Source organism: Lynx rufus, unplaced genomic scaffold, assembly GCF_022079265.1.
Source record: "Lynx rufus isolate CCGP_SWC_20201006 ecotype Redwood Valley unplaced genomic scaffold, mLynRuf1.p SCAF_9, whole genome shotgun sequence".
Classification (NCBI taxonomy): domain Eukaryota; kingdom Metazoa; phylum Chordata; class Mammalia; order Carnivora; family Felidae; genus Lynx; species Lynx rufus.
The window spans coordinates 107,345,875-107,366,410 of NW_025814897.1; the positions used below are offsets into that span (position 1 = coordinate 107,345,875).

The 20,536-nt window shown below is 49.7% G+C and overlaps 2 protein-coding genes across 3 annotated transcripts in view; both read right to left on the reverse strand.

Moving 5' to 3' along the window:
* Nucleotides 1-1,261: 1,261 nt before the first annotated feature.
* LOC124506104 (phospholipase A and acyltransferase 2-like) lies at nt 1,262-6,677 on the reverse strand. Its single transcript, XM_047072094.1, is given in 5 exon segments — nt 1,262-2,513; nt 4,428-4,619; nt 4,621-4,691; nt 6,092-6,316; nt 6,659-6,677. Coding segments are annotated over 5 exon segments (603 nt in total). The 3' UTR covers nt 1,262-2,417.
* Nucleotides 6,678-18,976: 12,299 nt separating this feature from the next.
* The window catches only part of LOC124504751 (phospholipase A and acyltransferase 3), a 37,648-nt gene continuing 36,088 nt past the window's right edge, over nt 18,977-20,536 (reverse strand). For both annotated transcript variants that reach the window (XM_047070265.1, XM_047070266.1), the window contains exon 5: nt 18,977-19,783. In XM_047070265.1, coding sequence (XP_046926221.1) covers nt 19,682-19,783 — 102 coding nt within the window. In that variant the 3' untranslated portion in view covers nt 18,977-19,681. The remainder of the gene's footprint in view (nt 19,784-20,536) is intronic.

Genomic DNA, 20,536 nt, shown 5'->3' on the forward strand with positions numbered 1-20,536 from the left:
CACCAGGCTGGCATTCTGGCCGAGTGAGATGGACACATGAACTGTCTTCATGTCTGAGGACCCGATGTTTTCCGAACTAGCGCACCGAATCCTGGAAATGGTTTTTCCTTGGAAAAACTAAGGACGTGGTAATCAGCCCAACAGGGCCTGGCGATGATGTCTCGTTGGTGAAGTGAGTGCTATCCGTGGGATGCGAACTGGCTCAAATACTTCGACCCGCCCCGCCCCTGGCAGGAGCACAGTGCGGGAGAGAAGCCCGGAGCCTGTCTCTTGAGGGATGGCATCTGAAGCTTGACTCGTAAACTCGCCCGTGCCCCGCCTCCGGGGGGGATTTCTGGTTGCCTGATGCTGGCCATGCGGGCACCAGGACCCCGCCTTGTGTGAGCCTTTCATGCAAGGCGTGGGCACAGCACGGGACAGGATGGTGGGTTCATGTGCTTCCAGAACAGGCTGGATGATTGGCGAACGCGTGTTTAATCAATACTGAGGTGTGTGATGTGCTCAGCTTTTGTTATAACACGAGGGGGAGGCCTGGGGAAGTGGCTAACAGTCAGACATTTCCCTGGCTACCATTATTCACCAATGGAAACCCAAAGAACTGTGCAGGAAAGCGACAGCTCAGCTGATCTGCCACAGTGGGGGCCAGGCTCTGGCTCACAGAACTGGTTCTGGGCCCACAGGAGGCCCCTCACGGCCGCCCTTCCTCTTCACGCGGTAGGCCCTCAGCACAGACAGGGGGTCTGGCCAGGTGGGGCTGGAGGGACAGAGCCTTTCTTCTTCTTTCTCAGTGCTCCTGACGATGAAATGGACATCTGTCATGAGACATGAAAAACATAATCACAATAAGTAAGGGGCGCCTGGGGGGCTCAGCCCGTTAAGCGGAGGACTCTTGATTTCAGCTCAGGTCATGATCTCGCGGTTTGTGGGTTCAAGCCCGGCATCGGGCTCTGCTCTGACAGTGCGGAGCCTGCTCCGGATTCTCTCTCTCTCTCTGCCCCTCCCCCCCCCCACGCTCTCTCTTTCTCTCTCAAAATAAATAAATATTTAAATGAATGAATGAATGAGTTGGAATCAAATATTTTATTTTCCAAAGAGTAGTGAGGTTGTGGAATCAGATCTTAGGAGAGATGTGAGCGCCAGCCTGTCATTCCAGTCAACGAAAGTCCCCTGGGTCAACACCCGGATTCCCAGCAGAGGGCCCCCCCCCACCCCAACCAGGGCACTGGCTCCGCCCCCTCCCCCTGGGGCTAACCGCCTCTGGCCCGTCCCTCCCAGGTCAATTCACTCTGTGGTCAGCTTTGAGCTGGGTGACCCCGCCCCTGCGGGCAGAGCTGATTGGCCTAATGAGATCACCTGACCCAGCGGCGGCCAATCAGCAGGCTGAGCCAAGAGGGGCGCAGAGCCCCCCCCCTCCCGCCCCCGCACTCTCTTTTTGGGAACGCGTTGCGGTTCCACAGGCCGAGGTGGGCGAGGTGGAGCTGGGGTGATGGGAGAGGAGGAGCCGCAGAAGGAGTGTGGGGCGGGGAGGGGGTTGTTGCACACGACAAGCCCAAGTGGAGAGGAAGCAGGAGCGCTGGGGACGTGGAAGCGATGAGGCAGAGGAAGGATGCGGAGAGCACAGAGAGCGGTACGAATCGGTCCCCGGAAGGGCGAGGAGCCGGGAGTAGCAGGATCGGGGAGCTTTCCCTCCCTGGCGTCACATTCGTGGCCGAGAGTCTTGGACGCAATTCCGGCTGCTGAGATCCCAGGCCCTGGCAGGCCCGTGGTTCCTGTTTTTATCCATCGTGGGTGTGCCTCCCTCCCCCTCGTGTGTCCTCACAGCATAAAAAAGAATCCAGGCCTCGAGAGCTGTCAATGGCCAGGGCGCACCTTGCGGCGGGGCGGGGAGGGGGGCTTCAACAGAGGACATTTACATCTCATGGTTCCGGATGCTGAAAGTTTCAAGATTGAGGTGCAGGCGGACCCAGTTCCTGCTCAAAACCTTCTTCTTGGCTTGCCCGTGGCCACCTACCCACTGTGTCCTCACATTGGAGGTGTGAAAAGAACTCTGGTCTCTCTTCTTACAAGGTCAGTAACTCCATTGTGGGGGACCCCACCCCCCATGACCTCATCTAATCCTGACCACTTCCCAAAGGCCCTCTTCCAAATATATCGCATTGGGGGGTTAGGCCTTCACCATGAATTGTAGGGGAATACAACCATGCAACCCATAACAGAGCCAGTTGTGTCTTTAATAGACGCTACACGAGGCTGCATGTCCCCAAACGAAATCTTCCTGTGCTTTCATTTAGCTTTGCTAAAACAGGCCTAAAGGGTCACGAAACAGAATGAAGTCAATAAACCAACCGCCACGGCTGCTGGCCAGGCAACGTTTTGCTCCATAGTCACCGGATACCCGGAGGACAGTTCCCTTCAGCTCATTGTTTTTTCCGCTTGCTTCTGGCCCGCAGAATCCTCACGAAGACCGTGGCAGCCAGGAGAGCCGCTTGTATGGTCTTGACCGCATCAGGGATCTGCAACGGAAGAGAAAAGGGGTCACGCTCAACATCGGGGGGGGGCCTGACCACGGAAACACACACCCAGAACCCGCATCTCAGGAAAGCGCCTTGTGGCATTTATCCTCGCTGACAAAACCACAGACGCAACAAACGTCAGCAGGGAGGGGGGATATTAAAAGCGCAGGCGAACCAAGAAGTTAGCCTGGTGGGTATTGACAGCATAATAAAGCCCCAAGGGGTGGCTGTGGAAGGACAGAATGACAATGTCTGATGTTCTAGGTCAGGGGCGATGTTGTAGGTCAGGGCTGGCCTCGAAGCAAGTATAAAACTGGAGAAACCACCCTCTGAGGGCAGAGAGCTTGCCTGGATTGTCCTCCGTGTTCCAGGAACTCAGCCCGCCCCCAGGCACTCAGAAGGTGTTCGTGATTTATCTGCTGAACAGCTGTCTTGACTCCCAAGTAGCACTAAGCTCTGCATTTATGAAATAAGATGGCCTCACTTGTGCGCTGATAGCAAAAGGGCTCTGGAAAAGGAAGCGGATCCTCTGAAAACACGCCATGAGGCGACAGGGCCGTGAGGATGATCCCTGAGGGTCGGTGTACCCAGCGTAGCTGGTGGGAGCCCAGGGTTCTCACTGTGTCGGTGAGACCGGTGGAGGAGAAAGGAGCGAGAGGGAGAAAGGAAGGCAAGGTAATGAGCGACCTTCAGGGGAAGGAGTTCAGAAAGAGGCACCAGAGCAAGAGACACACGATGTAAGTGAGGTGGGTCCCTCCTGCCCTCTTGAGCTCTGACCTCCCAGAAGCGCAGCAGAGGGGACAACCACTCTCAAAAAGTTGGGGTCTCCCAGATTGATTGCTGAAGCTTCCGCACAGCCTTTGGATGTGCTTCTAGATACTTCTAGATGCCCATCTCTCTCCCTCCCCTCCCACCCCCTGCCACCACCCCTCCTGGACAGAGGCAGGTCTGCCCTCCTCAGCTCAAAGGAGCAAGGGACCATCAACAGGGTCACTCCTGGCCACCCTGAAGCATTCCCGCTGTGCCCCAAGGCCACCAACAGCGCCTCGGTTAACAGCCTGGGCTCCTCATTTCCAGAAGGTAAGGCTTCTCCTTGCCCATCCCCCTTCCCCCAGAGGCCTTCCCCTCCTTTCCGAGAGAAGAGCTTAGACCTCACCCACCCTGCATCTGTAGTGCACAGCCTGAGGTGTGAACGCTCCTGGATGCCAATAGGGAAGGTTAACTAATGCGCTGTCCTACCCAGGCAGGACTTCTGGAAGAAATATGTAACCCCAAACCCACCTCCAAGGAGGCGGCTCACACTGTTCCCTCTGCCCGTCCTCCTTATCACTCTACTTCCTGGTCAATCTCCAACTCACTTTCCAGTTTTAGATTAATCAAAAGAATTAAATCAGACTCACCTCAGGCATGACCTTGCACGAAGCCTGGCTAGACCAGAGCTTTTGGAGCAGAACACCTCTGGGTGCAAACCCCGCCTCTGCACAGTGGCTGTCCTGGACTAGAGACTCAGTACCTAGTTGCTGAGTGAGTTTGGACTAGCTACTTACACGCGGTAAGCCTCAGTTTCCCCATCTGTAAAGTGGGATTGGTAACACCTGCGTCTGGGGCTGTGGTAAGGGTCTCGGGGCCTAGTGGCCAGGGAGGGCTTGACAAACAAGCTGGCATTCATGGCCGTGACTCACGTCCTTCGCCATCACCGCCCCCCACCATCAGTCCGCGGGGCTGGCTTGTGGGTCTCCACACCCTGGTCCCCACCCGGACTGTAACATCCTTGGGGCCAGGGATTCTGTCTCTGTTATTTTTGTCTTATTCATGCCCCTGTCTCCGCCCAAGCCCGGCCCACCCTGACACCCAACCACTGTCAGCTGAGGGAATGGCCCGGCTCCTGGACGGGGACACAGGCTGGGGACGCACCTGATCGCTGCGGGCGACTCCGTAGCGCAGCTCGTTCGCAAAGTGCTCGCAGTTCTCACAGGGCAGCGAGTAGGGCAGCTCCTGGCCCACCAGCTGCTCCGCCCGCTGGACGATTTTGCTGGGGGGCAGCGGCGAGTACTTGTCATCGTGTTTGTTATTGACGTGGTACCTGTCTCTCCCGACCACGTCATTCCAGCAGCAGCTTCTCCGTCACGGCCTTCTCAGTCAGGGTGGACGTGGTGCGGCCACACCAGCTCCCACGATGTCACCCGAGATTCACAAAGAGGAGACGGTGACTTCAGCCCTGGGCTCAGAGCCGTCCCCAAGCAGGCAGCCCCGTTGCCCTCGGCCTCATCGGTAAGGATGAACTAGGGCCAACCTGCCTGGCCTTGAACTCCGAAACAGGCCAGGCCCATGCCTGGGTGACTTTGGAGAAGTCACCAGGAGTCCCCGGGCGCTGGTTTCCTCACTTCTAAAGCAAAGGACGTGAGTTCCTCTAAAGGATCACGTGAGCTCAGATGCCCCCAGAAGAGCGGAGCAGGAGTCAAGCCGAGGGGTGCAGGGCGAAGGGAGGGGACGGAAGACACTCAGGTCCTCCTCCCGTCCTCCCCTCACGTGCCCGTGGCCTAGAGACCGTCACCGAGCCCCCCTGAGCCGCAGCTGTGTGGCCCCAGCAGGCTAACGTGGCATTTTGAAATAGTAAGAAAGGAAGCATCTGAACAAGACGGAGGCCCGACCTGGGAATCAGGGCCCCAGACCGCAGCCCCGGCCCATTCACCAGGCCTCGAGCAGGTGCCTCCTCTTTTCGCCAGCGTTACCATTTACAGACTGAAGGGATGGGGCCGGGCAAGTGTCCACACTCGCTCAGCTCAACGTTGTCCAGAAGGAAAGAGAGGTTGGTTGGGCACGGGGCTAAGCCCCGCACCGGGGCTCTTCCCGAGCACCTCTTCGTAACTTTCCTCCACCACCAGGAGGCAGGGCTTCCTGCCGGCTCTCCAGGCTGCGGTGAGCAGGGTGGGCAGGGGACCCAGGATGCCACACTGGTTCTGTGTAACTGGGAGACCTGTGCTCCTTCCATTACACTCTGCGGCCAGTTGTAAACTACTCGAAGGAAGTAGCTGCCTTTTACTCTTGTCTGTCCCTCCAGAACCACAGACGCATAGGGGATTGGACCTGGGGAGTGACGTCCCTCAAATACAACGGGGTGGGTGGAAATGAACCCTGTCATCTAATGGAATAAAGGTGCACGGTGTCTCCACGAACCTCCTGCTAAGGAGGAATCACAGTCGACGTACAGAGCAGGGAAGAACACGCAGCAAATTGTCACAGAGGGCCTCTTAATGCCAGACACTCGCGAACACCCCCATACACGCATGACTGTTCACACCTCACTCCTGGTGCTTAAACAGAGAAACTGTCCTGGGGCGCCTGGGTGGCTTGGTCAGTGAGGCGTCCGACTTCGGCTCAGGTCACGATCTCACGGTTCGCGGGTTCGAGCCCCGCGTCGGGCTCTGTGCTGACAGCTGGGAGCCTGGAGCCTGCTTCGGACTCTGTGTCTCCCTCTCTCTCTGCCCCTTCCCCGCCTCGCGCTGTCTCTCTGTGTCTCTCAAAAATAAATAAAGGTTAAAAGGTTAAAAAAAGAAAAAAAGGGAGAGGGAGCATATCCTTACCCGAGGGAGCCAGATGGACCACATAGCCATCTCCCACGTAGACGACCCAGCGCTCGTAGCCAAAGTGAGAGACCCCAGTCAGGTCTCCAAGGGGTGGTCTGGGTTTGCCCCGCAGTGGAAAATCCAGAGGCAGGCAGAGGTGAGCCCTTGCTGGGACTGTTCTAGAGCCTGACCTGCAGGATGACCCAGCCCAGCCTGTAGATTCCCTCTGCCCGTCACCTGCAGGAAACAGGGAGGAGGGAGCCCTCCTCCCACCGCTGGGAAAGCCTCCCCTCTACCGGGGCTCCTGTGTCGGAAATGAGCTCTTACGGGGAAACAAAGGTGAAACGGAGAGCTGCGCTCACGACACGGTGGGGGTGCAGCACGGGAGTGGGGCCGAGTGCCGTGCACAAGCCGGGTATGCGTGCATTATGTGCACGGAGCATGGACGTGTCATCGAAGGAGTATATGATTCCCAGGAGGTCTAAAGTCCCTCATAAAGGGCCGCCTGCTGCATCCCCGGGCCTGAGTGATTCCTGTGAATCACCGCCTCTAGCCCCGAGTGTCAGACATAGTGCTCACCACCGGACCATCTATCCATCACTCCTTTGGGTAAGAACGATCATTATTACGCCACTTACCAGAGGAGACATAAGACTCAGGAAGGTTAGGCGATGTGCCAAAGACCCTTCCCTGGTGGGTAGGAGACCAAGACTGAAACCTAGGTGCAAACGTTTCTAATATTGATGGCCTTCACAGAATGTCCTAAGCAAGCCCGGGGCAAGTGACGGCTGGGGATCACAGGGTAGGTTTGGAGTCGATGGCGGGGAATGTCCTTCTGGACTTGGCACGAACAGGAAATAAGTTGCCTTGGCCACACTCAGAATGCCGTTGCCATAGGAGCTCTCTGAGATCGGATAGCACCAGCCCCACCCACCTCCACTCTACCCTCCCCACCCACCCCCGGCTCAGCTGAGCCAGGCCTGGGGCTGGACCACCTGATCTGGGGATTGAGCCTCTGGAAGCATCAAGGCTGCCGGCCAACTGAAGGCCTTGGAGGGGAGTCACAGTTGAGAATAAAGCCTGAGTACAGGGGTCAAGAGTCAACTTGACCAAAACAAGCAAAAACGAAAACAGAGCCAACTTGACCCAAGATGGGACAACATGAGCATCAAAAAGAATAATCACTGGGGCGCCTGGGTGGCGCAGTCGGTTAAGCGTCCGACTTCAGCCAGGTCATGATCTCGCGGTCCGTGAGTTCGAGCCCCGCGTCGGGCTCTGGGCTGATGGCTCAGAGCCTGGAGCCTGTTTCTGACTCTGTGTCTCCCTCTCTCTCTGCCCCTCCCCCGTTCATGCTCTGTCTCTCTCTGTCCCAAAAATAAATAAACGTTGAAAAAAAAAAATTTAAAAAAAAAAAAAAAAAAAAGAATAATCACTGGGGCGCCTGGGTGGCTCAGTCGGTTGAGCGTCCGACTTCGGCTCAGGTCATGATCTCACACTCTGTGAGTTCGAGCCCCGCATCGGGCGCTGTGCTGACGGCTCAGAGCCTGGAGCCTGCTTCGGATTCTGTGTCTCCCTCTCTCTCTGCCCCTCCCCTGCTCATTCTCTGTCTCTCTCTGCCTCTCAAAAATGAATAAACGTTAAAAAAAATTTTTTTTTAAATAACCACGGCACAGAGATTGAAACACATCAAGTATGCTAAAAGCCATGCATTTGTAACATTTTAAAAACTCATCAGTCGCCTTGGCAGGATGTAAACAAAGTCAACATTGTATTCCAAAAACCAGTAAAGGAAAGATTCAAGCATTTCCTAAATGAACTGTCCTCGGGGGACCAGACTAAAAACCATAACAAAACCCAAAGCCACAAAACGACACTTATAGGGTGACTATCTCTATGTAGGCAAAGGCGTAGAAAAATACGTAGGGGGAGGGGAGGACACGCCAAGCTTTACTACCTACGACGGAGGGGATAATGCTAATAGTTTCGATTTGGGTCTTGTTTTGTTCTGTGGGGTTCTTTTAACAAGGGAAATGGATTCACATGCGCTCGGTGGCATTGAAGACATTAGTCTTTTTCGCTTTTGTTTTTGTTTACAAAAGGAAAGCCTCTGGAGTCAGACCCTCCTAGGTTCAGATGCCCTCTCTGCCTCTTGGGTAAGTCGCTTTGCCAGAGTGTCCGTGCCCTCATCTGCAAAGTTGCTGCTTCACACAGTTGTTAAGATTAAATAAAAGCCTTCCGCGAGGCATTGCCTCCTTTGTCAAAGATTAATTGACCATCTAATTGTGGGTTTGTTTCTGGGCTTTCTATCCTGTTCTATTGATCTCTATATATGTCTGTTTTGGTGCCAGTACCATTTTGTTTTGCTTACTACACCTTTGGTATAACTTGAAATCTGGACTTGTGGTAGCTCCAGCTTTTCCTTTGTCAAGCAAGATGGCTTTAGCTATTCAGGTTTGTGTGTGTGTGTGTGTGTGTGTGTGTGTGGTTCCATACAAATTTTAGGACTCTTTGTTCTAGTTCTGTGAAAAATGCTGTTGGCATTTTGATAAGAATGGCATCAAATCCATAGATTGCTTTGGGGAGTGTGGACATTTTAATAAGATCTGTGCTTCCAGCCCACGAACATGGAATGTCTTTCCATTTCTTTGGATCATTTTCAAGCTGTTTCATCAAAGTTTTATAGCTTGTAGAGCACAGGTCTTTCACCTCCTTGGTTAAGTTTATTCCGAGGCATTTGATTATTTTTGGTGCAGTTTCTCTCTGCTGCTTCATTAGGAGCGTACAGAATGCGATGGGTTTCTGTACATTGATTCTGTATCCTGCAACCTTACTGCATTCATTTCAGTTTTAGTAGGTTTTTTCTGTAGCATCTTTAGGGTTTTCTGTATATAGTATCATGTCATCTGCAAATAGTAAAAGTTTTACTTCTTTCTTATCAATTTGGATACCTTTTATTTCTTTCTGTGGACTGATTGCTGTGACTAGAACTTCCAGGACTATGTTGAATAAAAGTGGTGACAGTGGACATCCTTGTCTTGTTCCTGACCTTAGGGGAAAAGCTATCAGTTTTTTTACCGCTGAGTATGATGTTACCTGTGAGTTTTTCATATGTGGCTTTTATTATGTTGAGTTGCGTTCCCTCTAGACCTACTTTGTTGAGGGTTTTTATCATGAATAGATGTTATGCTTTGTCAAATGCTTTTTCTGGATCTCTTGAAATGATCATATGTTTTTTTTTTTTTTTTATCCTTTTTCTTACTGATGTGCTGTATCACATTGATTGATTTGTTAATACTGAGCCACCCTTGAATCCCGGGAATAAACCTCACTTGATCATGGTGAGTGATTTTTTTTTTTTTGATGTATTGTGTATTTGGCTTGTTAATATTTCGTTGAGGATTTTTGCCTCTGTATTCATCACAGATATTGGCCTGTAGTTCCCTCTTTTCATAGTGTCTTTACCTGGCTTTGGTATCGGGGTAATGCTGGTCTCATAAAATGAATTTGGAAGTTTTTCTTCCTCTTCTATTTTTTGGAATAGCTTGAAAAGAATACAATCTGTATTTCTCTGGTGTTGGTTGTTACTTCTTTCATTTCTGATTTTGTTTATTTGAGCCCTCTCTCTCCCTCTGTCTCTTTGAATTGTCTGCTAAAGGTTTACCAATTTTGTTTTCAGAGAAGTAGCTCTTGGTTTCATTGATCTGCTCTATCGGGTTTTTTAGTTACTATTTCGTTTATTTCTGGTTTAATTCTTATTATTTCCTTCCTTCCCCTAGTTTGGGGGTTTGTTTATTGTTCTTTTTCTAGCTCCTTTAGATATAATGTTAGGTTGTTTATCTGAGATTTTTCTTGCTTCTTGAGGGGGGCCTGTATTGCTATAAGCTTCCCACTTAGAACAGCTTTTGCTGCATCCCAAAGATTTTGACCGTTGTGTTTCCATTTTTATTTGTCTCCATGCATTTTTAAATTTCTTCTTTGATGTCTTGACTGACTCATTGTTAAGTAACATGTTATTTAACCTCAATGTGTTTGTGCTCTTTCTAGATTTTTTTCTGGTGATTGACTTCTAGCTTCGTAGCCTTGTGGTTGCAGAAGATTCATGGTATGACTTCAGTCTTTTTAATTCATTGAGACTTGTTTTGTGGCCTAATATGTGATCTATTCTGGAGAATGTTCCATGTGCACTTGAAAAGAAAGTATTTTCTGCTGTTTTAGGATGGAATGTTCTGTATATGTCTATTAAATCCATCTGGTCTAATGTGTCATTCAAAGTCACCGTTTCCTTGCTGATTTTCTGTTTGAATGATCTATCCATTGATGTAAGTAGGGTGTTAAAGTCCCCTACCATTAGTGTATTACCATTGATAACTTATGTTTCTTATTAACTGCTTTGTGTTTTGGGGTGCTTCTGTGGTGGGTGCATATATTCCATTGTTATATATTTTATCCATTGTTAATCATTTATGATTATATAGTGTCTTTGTCTCTTGTTACAGTCTTTGTTTTCAAGTCTGTTTTGTCCAATATAAGTAGTGCTTTCTTTTCACATCCATTTGTATAATAAATGTTTCTCTGGCCTCTCACTTTCAATCTGCAGGTGCTTTTAGGTCTGAAATGAGTCTCTTATAGGCAGCATATAAATGGGCCTTCCTTTTTTATCTGTTCCATCATCCTATGTCTTTTGATTGGAGAATCTAGTCCATTTACATTTGAAGTAAGTACTGAGAGGTATGTATTTATTGCCATTTTGTCATTTGTTTTATGGTTGTATTTGTAGTTCTTATCTGTTCCTTTCTCCCTTGCTTTCTTCTCTCATGATTAGTCGGCTTCTTTTAGTAATATACTTGGATTCTTTCTCTTTATTTTTTGCATATCTATTACTGATTTTTGATTTGTGATTACCTTTAGCTTTGTATATGACATCTTCTGCATATAGCATAAGTTGATGGTCACTTAAATTTAAACCCATTCTTACTCCTCTCCCCCTCATATTTTAGATATATGGTGCTATACTTTATATCCTTTTATTTTGTTAGTGCCTTGATTGATTTTTACAGACATACTTATTTTTACTGCTTTTATTCTTCCTACTTTTACACTCCTACTTATGGTCTTTCCTTCCCACTCAAAGAGCCCCCTCTAACATTTCTTGTAGGGCTGGTTTAGTGGCCATGAATTCCCTTAACTTTTGTTTGTCTGGGAAACTCTTCATCTCTTCCATTCTGAATGATAGCCTTGCTGGATAGAGTATTCTTGGCTGCAGATTTTTTTCCTTTCAGCACTGTGAAAATATCATGCACTCCCCTCTAGCCTGCAAAGTTTCTGCTGAAAAATAAGCAGATAGCCTTGTAGGTAACTGTTTTCTTTCTTTCTTTCTTTCTTTCTTTCTTTCTTTCTTTCAAGTTTATTTATTTTGAGAGAGACAGAAACAGCATGAGCAGGGGAGGGGCAGAGAAAGGGACGGAGAGAGAGAATCCCAAGTAGGATCCATACTGTCAGCACAGAGCCCCATGTAGGACTTGAACCCACAAATGTGAGATCATGACCTGAGCCAAAACGAAGAGTCACATCCTTAACCGACTGAGCAACCCAGGCATCCCTGTAACTGCTTTCTTTTCTCTTGCTACTTTTAAAATTCTTTGTCACTTTGCCATTTTAATTACTATGTGCTTTTTCTTTTAAGTTTATTTATTTTGAGAGAGAAGGAGAGAGAGCATGGGTGGGGGAGGAGCAGAGAGAGAGGGAGAGAGAGAGACCTGAGTAGGCTCCACGCTGTCAGCACAGAGCCCAACACGGGACTCAGTCCCATAAACCATGAGATCATGACCAGAGCTGAAATCAAGAGTCAGACGCTTAACCAACTGAGCCACCCAGGCAACCTGATTACTATGTGTCTTTGTGTGGACCTCCTTGGGTTGATTTTGTTGGGGGATCTCTGTGCCTCCTAGATGCAGATTTGTTTCCTTGCCCAAACTCAGGAAGTTTTCAGCAATTATTTCTTCAAGTAAGCTTTCTGCCCCCTTTTCTCTCTCTTCTTCCGAGATCCCTAAAAGTGAATGCTATTACATTTGATGGGGTCACTGAGTTCCCTGAGTCCATTCTCATTGTGAATAATTTTTTTTCTCTTACCTGCCCACCTTGATTACTTTCCATTACTCTGTCCTCTGGGTCACTGATTTGTTCTTCTGCTTCCTCTAGCCTACTGTTTATTCTATCGTATTTTTAGTTTCATTTATTATGTTCTTTATCTCTGATTGGTTCTTTTTCATCTCTTTATTAAGGGTCTCACTGATGTCCTCTACTCTTTTTTCAAGTCTACAGCTGAGTAGTTTTAACAAAGGATTGAAGATTTTGGTTCACAGTGGTCTTGCACTCCATATATCTACTGCTGGGTGATGAGGGAAGGCCTAACTGAGTTGAGCACAGAACCCAAGAAAGTGGGCGAGTAAGTTCTGCAGCTATATCTGGGGGAGGGGGTGGGGAGTAGTGGAGTAGGAGACGGGGCAGCAAGACGACCTGGGGTGGAGGGTGCTTGGCAGGATTGGAGAGCAGCAAGGAGGCCAGTGGCTGGGACTGGGAAGTGTGACAGGAGGAGGCTTAGCGATGACGTCAGCGAGGCATTTAGGTCCTGCTGATGCTCGGCTTTTGCAAGGGCTCGGGCTCTTCCTCTGGGGGAGGTGGGAGCCGTGTGTTGAGCAGAGTAGTGATGTTATGTGAGCAGAGGGTCACTCTGGCTGCTGCATTTGGGATAGATTTTTAGGGACAGGCGTGCATTCAGTGAGGCCGGTTGTGAAGCTGTTGTAGTAATCCAGGTGAGGCTTAATAAGTCCGTGTTTGTAAAATGCGTAGCTTTGTGTGCCTGGAAAAGAGTATGTGCTTAATAACTGCAAGCCATTATTTATCATTACTGTCACTACCTACGGTTAATTACTCGCGGTCTTCTATTCTCCACGCAGCGGTCCTTCTATGTTCGTCCTGTAAAATACTGTTCCGTGGCGACTCCAGCGTGGAATGCAGTTCTTAGCATGACTTTCTGATTCCACCTGTCCCATTGACATTCAAGAAAACACATCAGCATACAGAGGAATGAGGGTGTCATTTATTATGGGGATTACCTGGAGTTAGTTCTAATTTATAGTCCTGTAAAAAGCAAAGAACATCCTTCCTCAGCCTTGGCCTGTACCTGGTGACTGGTGTTTCTGCACCGGGGCCACGACTCAGTGGTTGAGAGCTGTTGTTCTTAAACGCGTCTGTCAAAACTTGAGTTCGACACCTTTTCCCCTGAAACGGATTCCTCTCTAGACTCCTGCCTTCCGCACACGTTTCTGAATGTCTACCTCGTGTGAGGCGGTGCACCCGGTGCTGTAGACACAGTAATGCTTGAGGCAGACGTCATCGTGTGTGGATTGTGTCATCCGGTCAGCGAGAGGTCATAAATGAGTAGGGGTGGGTGACGGGTGAGGGCTGCTGTAGCCAAGGACCGCAAACGAGGGGGCTCACACAACACAAAATTATTGGGTCACGGTTCTGGAGTCTGGAAGTAGAAGTCCAGCTGTCCACAGGGCCATGCCCTCTCTGAGCCTGTGGGGAAGAGTCCGTTCCTGCCTCTTCCTCGCTTCTGGCCGTCCTCGGCATTCCTTGGCTTTGTAGACTTTCGGTCTCTGCCCCTGTCTTCCCTCCGTGTGTCTCTTTGTCTTCACCTTGCATTCTTCCCCGCGTCTGTATTACTTTTTCTCATAAGGACCCCAGTCATACTGGCTTAGGGCCCACGCTAATGACCTCGTCTTAACGTGATCACCTCTGTGAGGACCCTGTTTCCAGTAACGTTTCCTGGTGGAGATGCTTTCTTCACTCTATGCCGTCTTCATAGAGGCTGAATTTAGCTCTATAAATTAGTATATGATATCTATCACTGTAGTAAGTTCTTTATTTTTTTTTAATTTTTTAATGTTTATTTATTACTGAGAGACAGAGCATGAGCAGGGGCGGGGCAGAGAGAGGGGGACACAGAATCCGAAGCAGGCTCCAGGCTCTGAACTGTTAGCACAGAGCCCGACGTGGGGCTCGAACTCATGAGCTGTGAGATCATGACCTGAGCTGAAGTCGGATGCTCAACCGACTGAGCCACCCAGGCGCCCCCGCAACTCTGTACTTTTTAACCCCCTTCACCCATCTAGCCTGCTCCACACTCCCTCTGGCAACCAACTATTTGCTCTTTGTATCCGTCAGCCTGGTTTTTTGTTTCATTTTGGTTTTGTTTTGTTTGTTTGTGGTTTGATCTGGTTTGGTCTTAGAATCCACGTGTGAATGAGATCACACAGTAATTTTCTTTCTCTGCCTGATTTATTTCACTTAGCGTAATACCCTCAATGTCTCCCCATGTTGTTGGAAATAAGCAAGATTTCCTTCATTTTATTATTCTTTCTTGGAATAAATACCCCAACATGGATTTGCTGGATATGGTAGTCCTATTTCTAATTTTTTGATGAATCTTCATGTTGTCTTCTGTAGTGGCTGCACCAACTAAATTCCCACCAACAGTGCACGAGGATTTCCTTTTCTCCGCATCCTCACCAACACTTGCTATTTCTTTTCTGTCTGATACCAGCAAAATTCTGACAGGTGTGGGGTGATACAGCAGAGAGAGGGAGAGAGAGAGGGAATCCCAAATAGGCTCTGCACTGAGCGTGGAGTTCCCCAATGCGAGACTCGATCTCACCACCCTGGGATCGTGACCCAAGCTGAAATCAAGAGTTGGACACTCAACTGACTGAGCCGCCCTGGTGCCCTTCGCCGAGTGCTTTTTCATGCATTTGTTGGCCATCTGTTTGCCTTCAATCTTCTTAAACTGGATGATTAACTTATTAATTTGCACTTTTCTCTTTCTTCATATAAGGACTTGTGCTACAAATTTTTCCAAGTCTCCCTTTTGTTGCATGGCCCCAAGATCGATATCTAATATTTTTGTTACCATTCAGTTCCGAATATTATCTAATTTCCATTACGTTTTCATCTTTGTCTCATAATGTAACTACCGATGTGCTCTAAAATTTCTGAAAGTAGAGGGGTTTTCTAGCTATCTCTTCCTTATTCATTTCTAACTTAATGCACTGTGATTAGACAAGATAATCTCTATGTCACCAGTCCCTTGAAATTTGCTTAAGACTTGCTTTGAGGCCAGTTTTATGTACATACATTCCTTTGTGTGTGGTCAAAAGAATCTGTTTGCCACAATTGTACTATGTAGTACACGGCATATACACTGTGCTATCTATATTAAGTCAGCTTGTTGGTTTTTCAAATGTTCCATATCTTTGCTGATTTTTGTGTCTCCTTGATTTATCAGTTCTGAGAGAAGTGCATTTACATTCCCTACTGTAATGGAGAATTTGTCAATTTCTCCTTGCAATAGGCCAACATTTTCAGTATCTGGTTTAGAGATTCGTATTAGATGCAAACAAGTCAAGAATTATATCTTCCTGGCGAGTTGAGACTTTCACAGAACCTTTTGGAGTGTTTTCCTACACCAGCAACCTATCCTGTGATTCTCCGACACCAACTGGGCGTCCAACAACTCGTTCCAGTTTTGACAGCGACACCTGGGAATTAGCACAGACCCCACAGTAAGGGCTCAATCTCACCAGACTGCACCGCCCCTCCCCTCCTTCGGATGTCATTCACAAGACCCGGCCCATCCAGGCCTCTGTCCATGGGTTATAAATTGGGGTTTCCCATGACCACCCTTAGGTCCAAAAATCTGCTAGCTCACAGAACTTAGAAAGGCACTTTACTTATGTTTAGCAGCTTATTATAATGGGTATAACCCAGGAACAACCAAATGGGAGAGATGCACGGGGCAGGATATGGGGGCAGAGGGATGCAAGGAGCTTCCGTGCCCTCCTCAGACATGTGGCTCTCCCAGCACCTCATGCATTCACCAACCCAACAACTCATCAAGTCTCCTTGTTCAAGAGGTTTTATGGGGCTTTGTCTTCAACCTCACTCCCTCTCCCAGAGATCAGTGTGGGAGCGGGGCGGGGGAGGGGGGGTGGAGAGGGGTGGTGCTCTAAGTTCCAATCCTCTAATTACTTGGTCTTTCAGATGACCAGCCCCATCATAAGGCTCTCGAGTGCCCCCACCTTACATCAGTCATTAGCACAGACTCAGGTGTGATAGAAAGGGGTTCATTTTGAATAATACTAGAGAATCTTATCACTCAGGAAATTCCAAGGGAGCTCATGCTCAGAACCAAGGACAAAGACCAAATATGTTTCTTATTATGCCATACTTTTTATTTTTTATGTATTTTAATTAATTATTTTTTCAATTTTTTTTTTTTTTTTTTTTTTTTGAGAGAGAGAGACAGAGTGTAAGTGAGGGGGCGACAGAGAGAGGGAGACACAGAATTTGAAACAGGCTCCAGGCTCTGAGCTATCAGCACGGAGCCCGATGCAGGGCTCAAACCCACAAACTGACCATGACCCAGGCCGAAGTCAGCCACTTAACCGACTGAGCCATCCAGGTGCCCCTATTTATTGTTGTTGTTTTTTTTTTTAATGTTTATTTTTGAGAGAGAAAGACAGAGTGTGAGCGGGGGAGGGGCAGAGAGAGAGAGACACACACACACACAGAATCTGAAGCAGGCTCCAGGCTCCGAGCTGTCAGTACAGAGCCTGATGCGGGGCTCGAACCCACGAGCCGTGAGATCCTGACCTGAGCCAAAGTTGGACACTTAACCGACTGAGCCACCCAGCTGCCCTGTATGCCATACTTTTTTTAAAAAAATGTTTATTTTACTTGTTTTGAGACAAAGAGAGAGCCAGGGAAGGTCAGAGAGAGAGAGGGAGAGAGAGAATTCCAAGCAGCCTCCTGCTGTCAGCACAGAGCCCGAGGCAGGGCTCAATCTCACAGACCATGAGATCATGACCTGAGCTGAAATCGAGAGTCAGACGCTTAACCAGCTGAGCCACCCAGGCCCCCCCTTAGGCCACACTTTTTAATGACCTTTCTGTCTAGTAATAATTTTTGCCTTAAATCCTATCTTTTCTGATACCAATACAGTATACCAGCTTTTATTTTTTTTTTTTTTTAATTTTTTTTTTCAACGTTTATTTATTTTTGGGACAGAGAGAGACAGAGCATGAACGGGGGAGGGGCAGAGAGAGAGGGAGACACAGAATCGGAAACAGGCTCCAGGCTCTGAGCCATCAGCCCAGAGCCCGACGCGGGGCTCGAACTCACGGACCGCGAGATCGTGACCTGGCTGAAGTCGGACACTTAACCGACTGCGCCACCCAGGCGCCCCTACCAGCTTTTAGTTAGTATATGTTCTTAGCATTTGCCTCACGTATCTTTTATAATTTTTAAAAATTATTATATTTATTGAAGTAGGTTCAAAAGTCTTATTTAACTGTCCAAGTTCAAATTTCAGATTTTTAAAAAGGTTTATGATGTAAATTCTTAACATATAGAAAGTACTAGAAAGACTAGTACAATGACCACCTATATACCCACTGCCTTGATTAAAAAAATTTACTGTTTTGTCATATTTGGTTTATCTGCATCTATTTTGTCAATGTTTATTTATCTTGAGAGAGAACGTGAGCAGGAGAGGGTCAAAGAGAGAGAGAGGGAGACAGAGGATCCCAAGCAGGCTCCGCACTGTCAGTGTGGAGTCAGAAGCCGGGCTCCAACTCACGAACCGTGAGATCATGACCTGAGCCAAAATCGAGTCAGACGCCCAACCGACTGAGCCCCCCCAGGCGCCCCTGCGTCTGTTTCTTTAAATCAGGTCATGTGTTCACACAAGCCTAAAACCAATTCACTTAACAAAATTAATAATTCCTTAATGTTCTTTAATACCCGGGCCATACTCGAATTTCCCCCAATTGTCTCAAGTTGCTTTCACGGGTGTTTTTTCACATTTAGCTGCTTTGGGCCAAGCGTGTCTTTCAATGGAGGACAGATTTCACACCCCCTCAGTGTTACTCCTCGATAGCGTTCATTTTTTAAAGACATCAGTCTTAACCCAGTGTCTGTCTCCAACCCAGTGAAAGGTGTCTCTCTTACGTGGCCAGTTTATATGGTGACGATCAATGTATTTGGAACCAATTTTTCTATCTTGTTTGGTTATTTCTACAGCATCCCACTTTTTTGGATAGAATTTTTATTTTTTAATGGAACCAGGTGTCTTCGTTTTGTTTTCTTGTGTTTATCCTTCCTCGGCCCTCTGTTCTCGATAATTAGCCTGAAGGTTTCCACCTCATGCGTCCCCATCGTCTCACCTTATGCCATGTGAGAGGGGGGCCTTCGGGAGGACCCGCCCTTCGAATTTGGCCTACGTCCCCTGCTTTGGGGAGCTTGAGAACTGGGACGAGATGTTACATCAGCAGAGCTGAGACACAAAGAAAACCGCACTGGGAGACAACTATTCTCATCTCTACGCTGGGGTGTGGGTGGGCACGAGTTGACCCTGGACTGGATCTCGGCCAAGCAGGAGGGAGTTGGCAGGGAGCCACGGGCAAGTCCCGTCCGGGAGTCTGACAGACGAAGGTCTCCGGGCAAGCAGGGCCGACAAAAGGACAGATCTGCAACCAGATGGAGAAGCCTTGCCCTGTGGAGGGCAGGCCTCTTGGCCCCAGCACAGTACTTCTGAGGAAGCCACGAAGGCCCCCCTGCAGACAAGTGGCCCCTCTGAACACCTGCCAAGTCCGGCCAGCAGCAGCAGCGGCAGACCTCAAGCCACAGAAGGTGGTGCCTCGTCCCCAGGGGAGACCGGTCGTGGGGGCAGCCGCAGCCGGGGTCTGAGGCTTCCCTGTGACCCGGCCCCATGGGCAGGGCTGACTGGCCAAGCGGCAGGCTGGGCGTGAAAGCTGAGAGCCACCGTGGATGGGGGGCGTGGAGCGGACGGGCCACGGGAAGAGGGGGCCGCAGGAGGGGTGCGAGATCCAAGACTCGGGGGTGGGGGGACACGGCCAGCCCGAGTAGCCAGGAAAGGGGGGGCGCAGGGGGCTGGGGGCGACAAGGCAGAGGAAAGGTGTGGGGAGCAGGGGGAGACGAGGGGGGTTTTCACAACATCGGCGAGAGCACACACCGAGTTTCCTTCGGGCAGAGGTTTGGTTCGGGCTTTGGTTTGGGCTTTGGCTCCACTGACCACCCGCAGACCTCGGCTGCTGAGCCCCGGAAGAAGCCGTCCCGGGTCTAGTTCCAGGCCAAGGGTCCCGTCCTCGCGCATCGGTCACGTCCATCTGTCCGTCTCCCCGGCTGCTCGCCTGTCTCCCCACAACCCGAGATGCCCATTGCTTGAGCTCAGGAGTCGGCCTGTTTCCTGCAAGGGGAAGAACGCAGCCGGCAAAGACAAAGGCAGGGAAGACCACCAGGGGGTCCAGGGCCCGGCTGTGCGCTCGACACACTTCACACCAGGCAGCTCCTGCTGTATTTCCTCCAGCAAAATCCTCCCTTACTGGGCTTTATTTTATACTGCGAAAATAAGCCTTATCATCAAACAGCATGAAATCTGCAAACTGAAACCTCAACACCTCCGGCCCGACAAGACCCCCTGAGTGTACAAAAGTCACTGCTGCTGGGACGGTCCCTTCCCACTCATTGCTTCTGCCGCTTGTTTCTGGAGAACATGACTCCGATGAGGCCCACGGCGGCCAAGCCCACGCCGGCGATGCCAGCCGCCACGACGGCGTCTCTGACCTGCAAGAGAGCGGAGGGGAGATCAGACTCTGCGGGGACTCCGCGTGCAGGCCGTACCTGCGACAAGAACGCCCCGCTCCGGGAGACTCACATGCCCCTTGGCCCACTCGACAAACTCGGGAGTCAACGGATATTGGCAGGGAAATGGGGAGAAGAGGGCTGGATGGGGAAAGAACAGATGGATGGAGCCAGCTGGCCAGGAACGCACATGGGCCTAAGGGCAACTCGATTCACTCTGTGGGTGTTGAAAGCACACAAACCCTCAGAGCGCGGTTGTGCGAAGGGCAGGGCGGCGAAGCCCGGGTGGCTGCGGGGAGCCCTTGAAGCGAGTGCAAAGCGGGGCAGGAACTCGTGTTGAATGGTCAGTATGCCAACCTTGCCCTTCATGAGAGCCAGGACCTCGCCCGTCTCCCTTGCCTTGTGCCTGGCTGCACCCCCGTGCCCAGTTCTGCCAGGCACAGAGATGCTCTCTACGAGTTCTTATATGAGCCCCCGACTATGAGCAGTAGCGATGTCATACTTTATTAGGATTGCTGACTTGTATTGCTTGTACTAGGGGGGAAAAAGTGTCGCAAAAGTCAGAGTAGATTTCGGGGTAAAAAGTGAACGTGTGTCAAATTTCACTCTCTCCTGACACTTAACCAAAAGGAAGGCACTCGTTTTAGGCATAATTCCACAAGGGACCCACAGGACTCTACATTCTAAGGCGGCAGCAGGAAAAGTCGAGGATCCAGCCGAGTTGTACAACAGGGT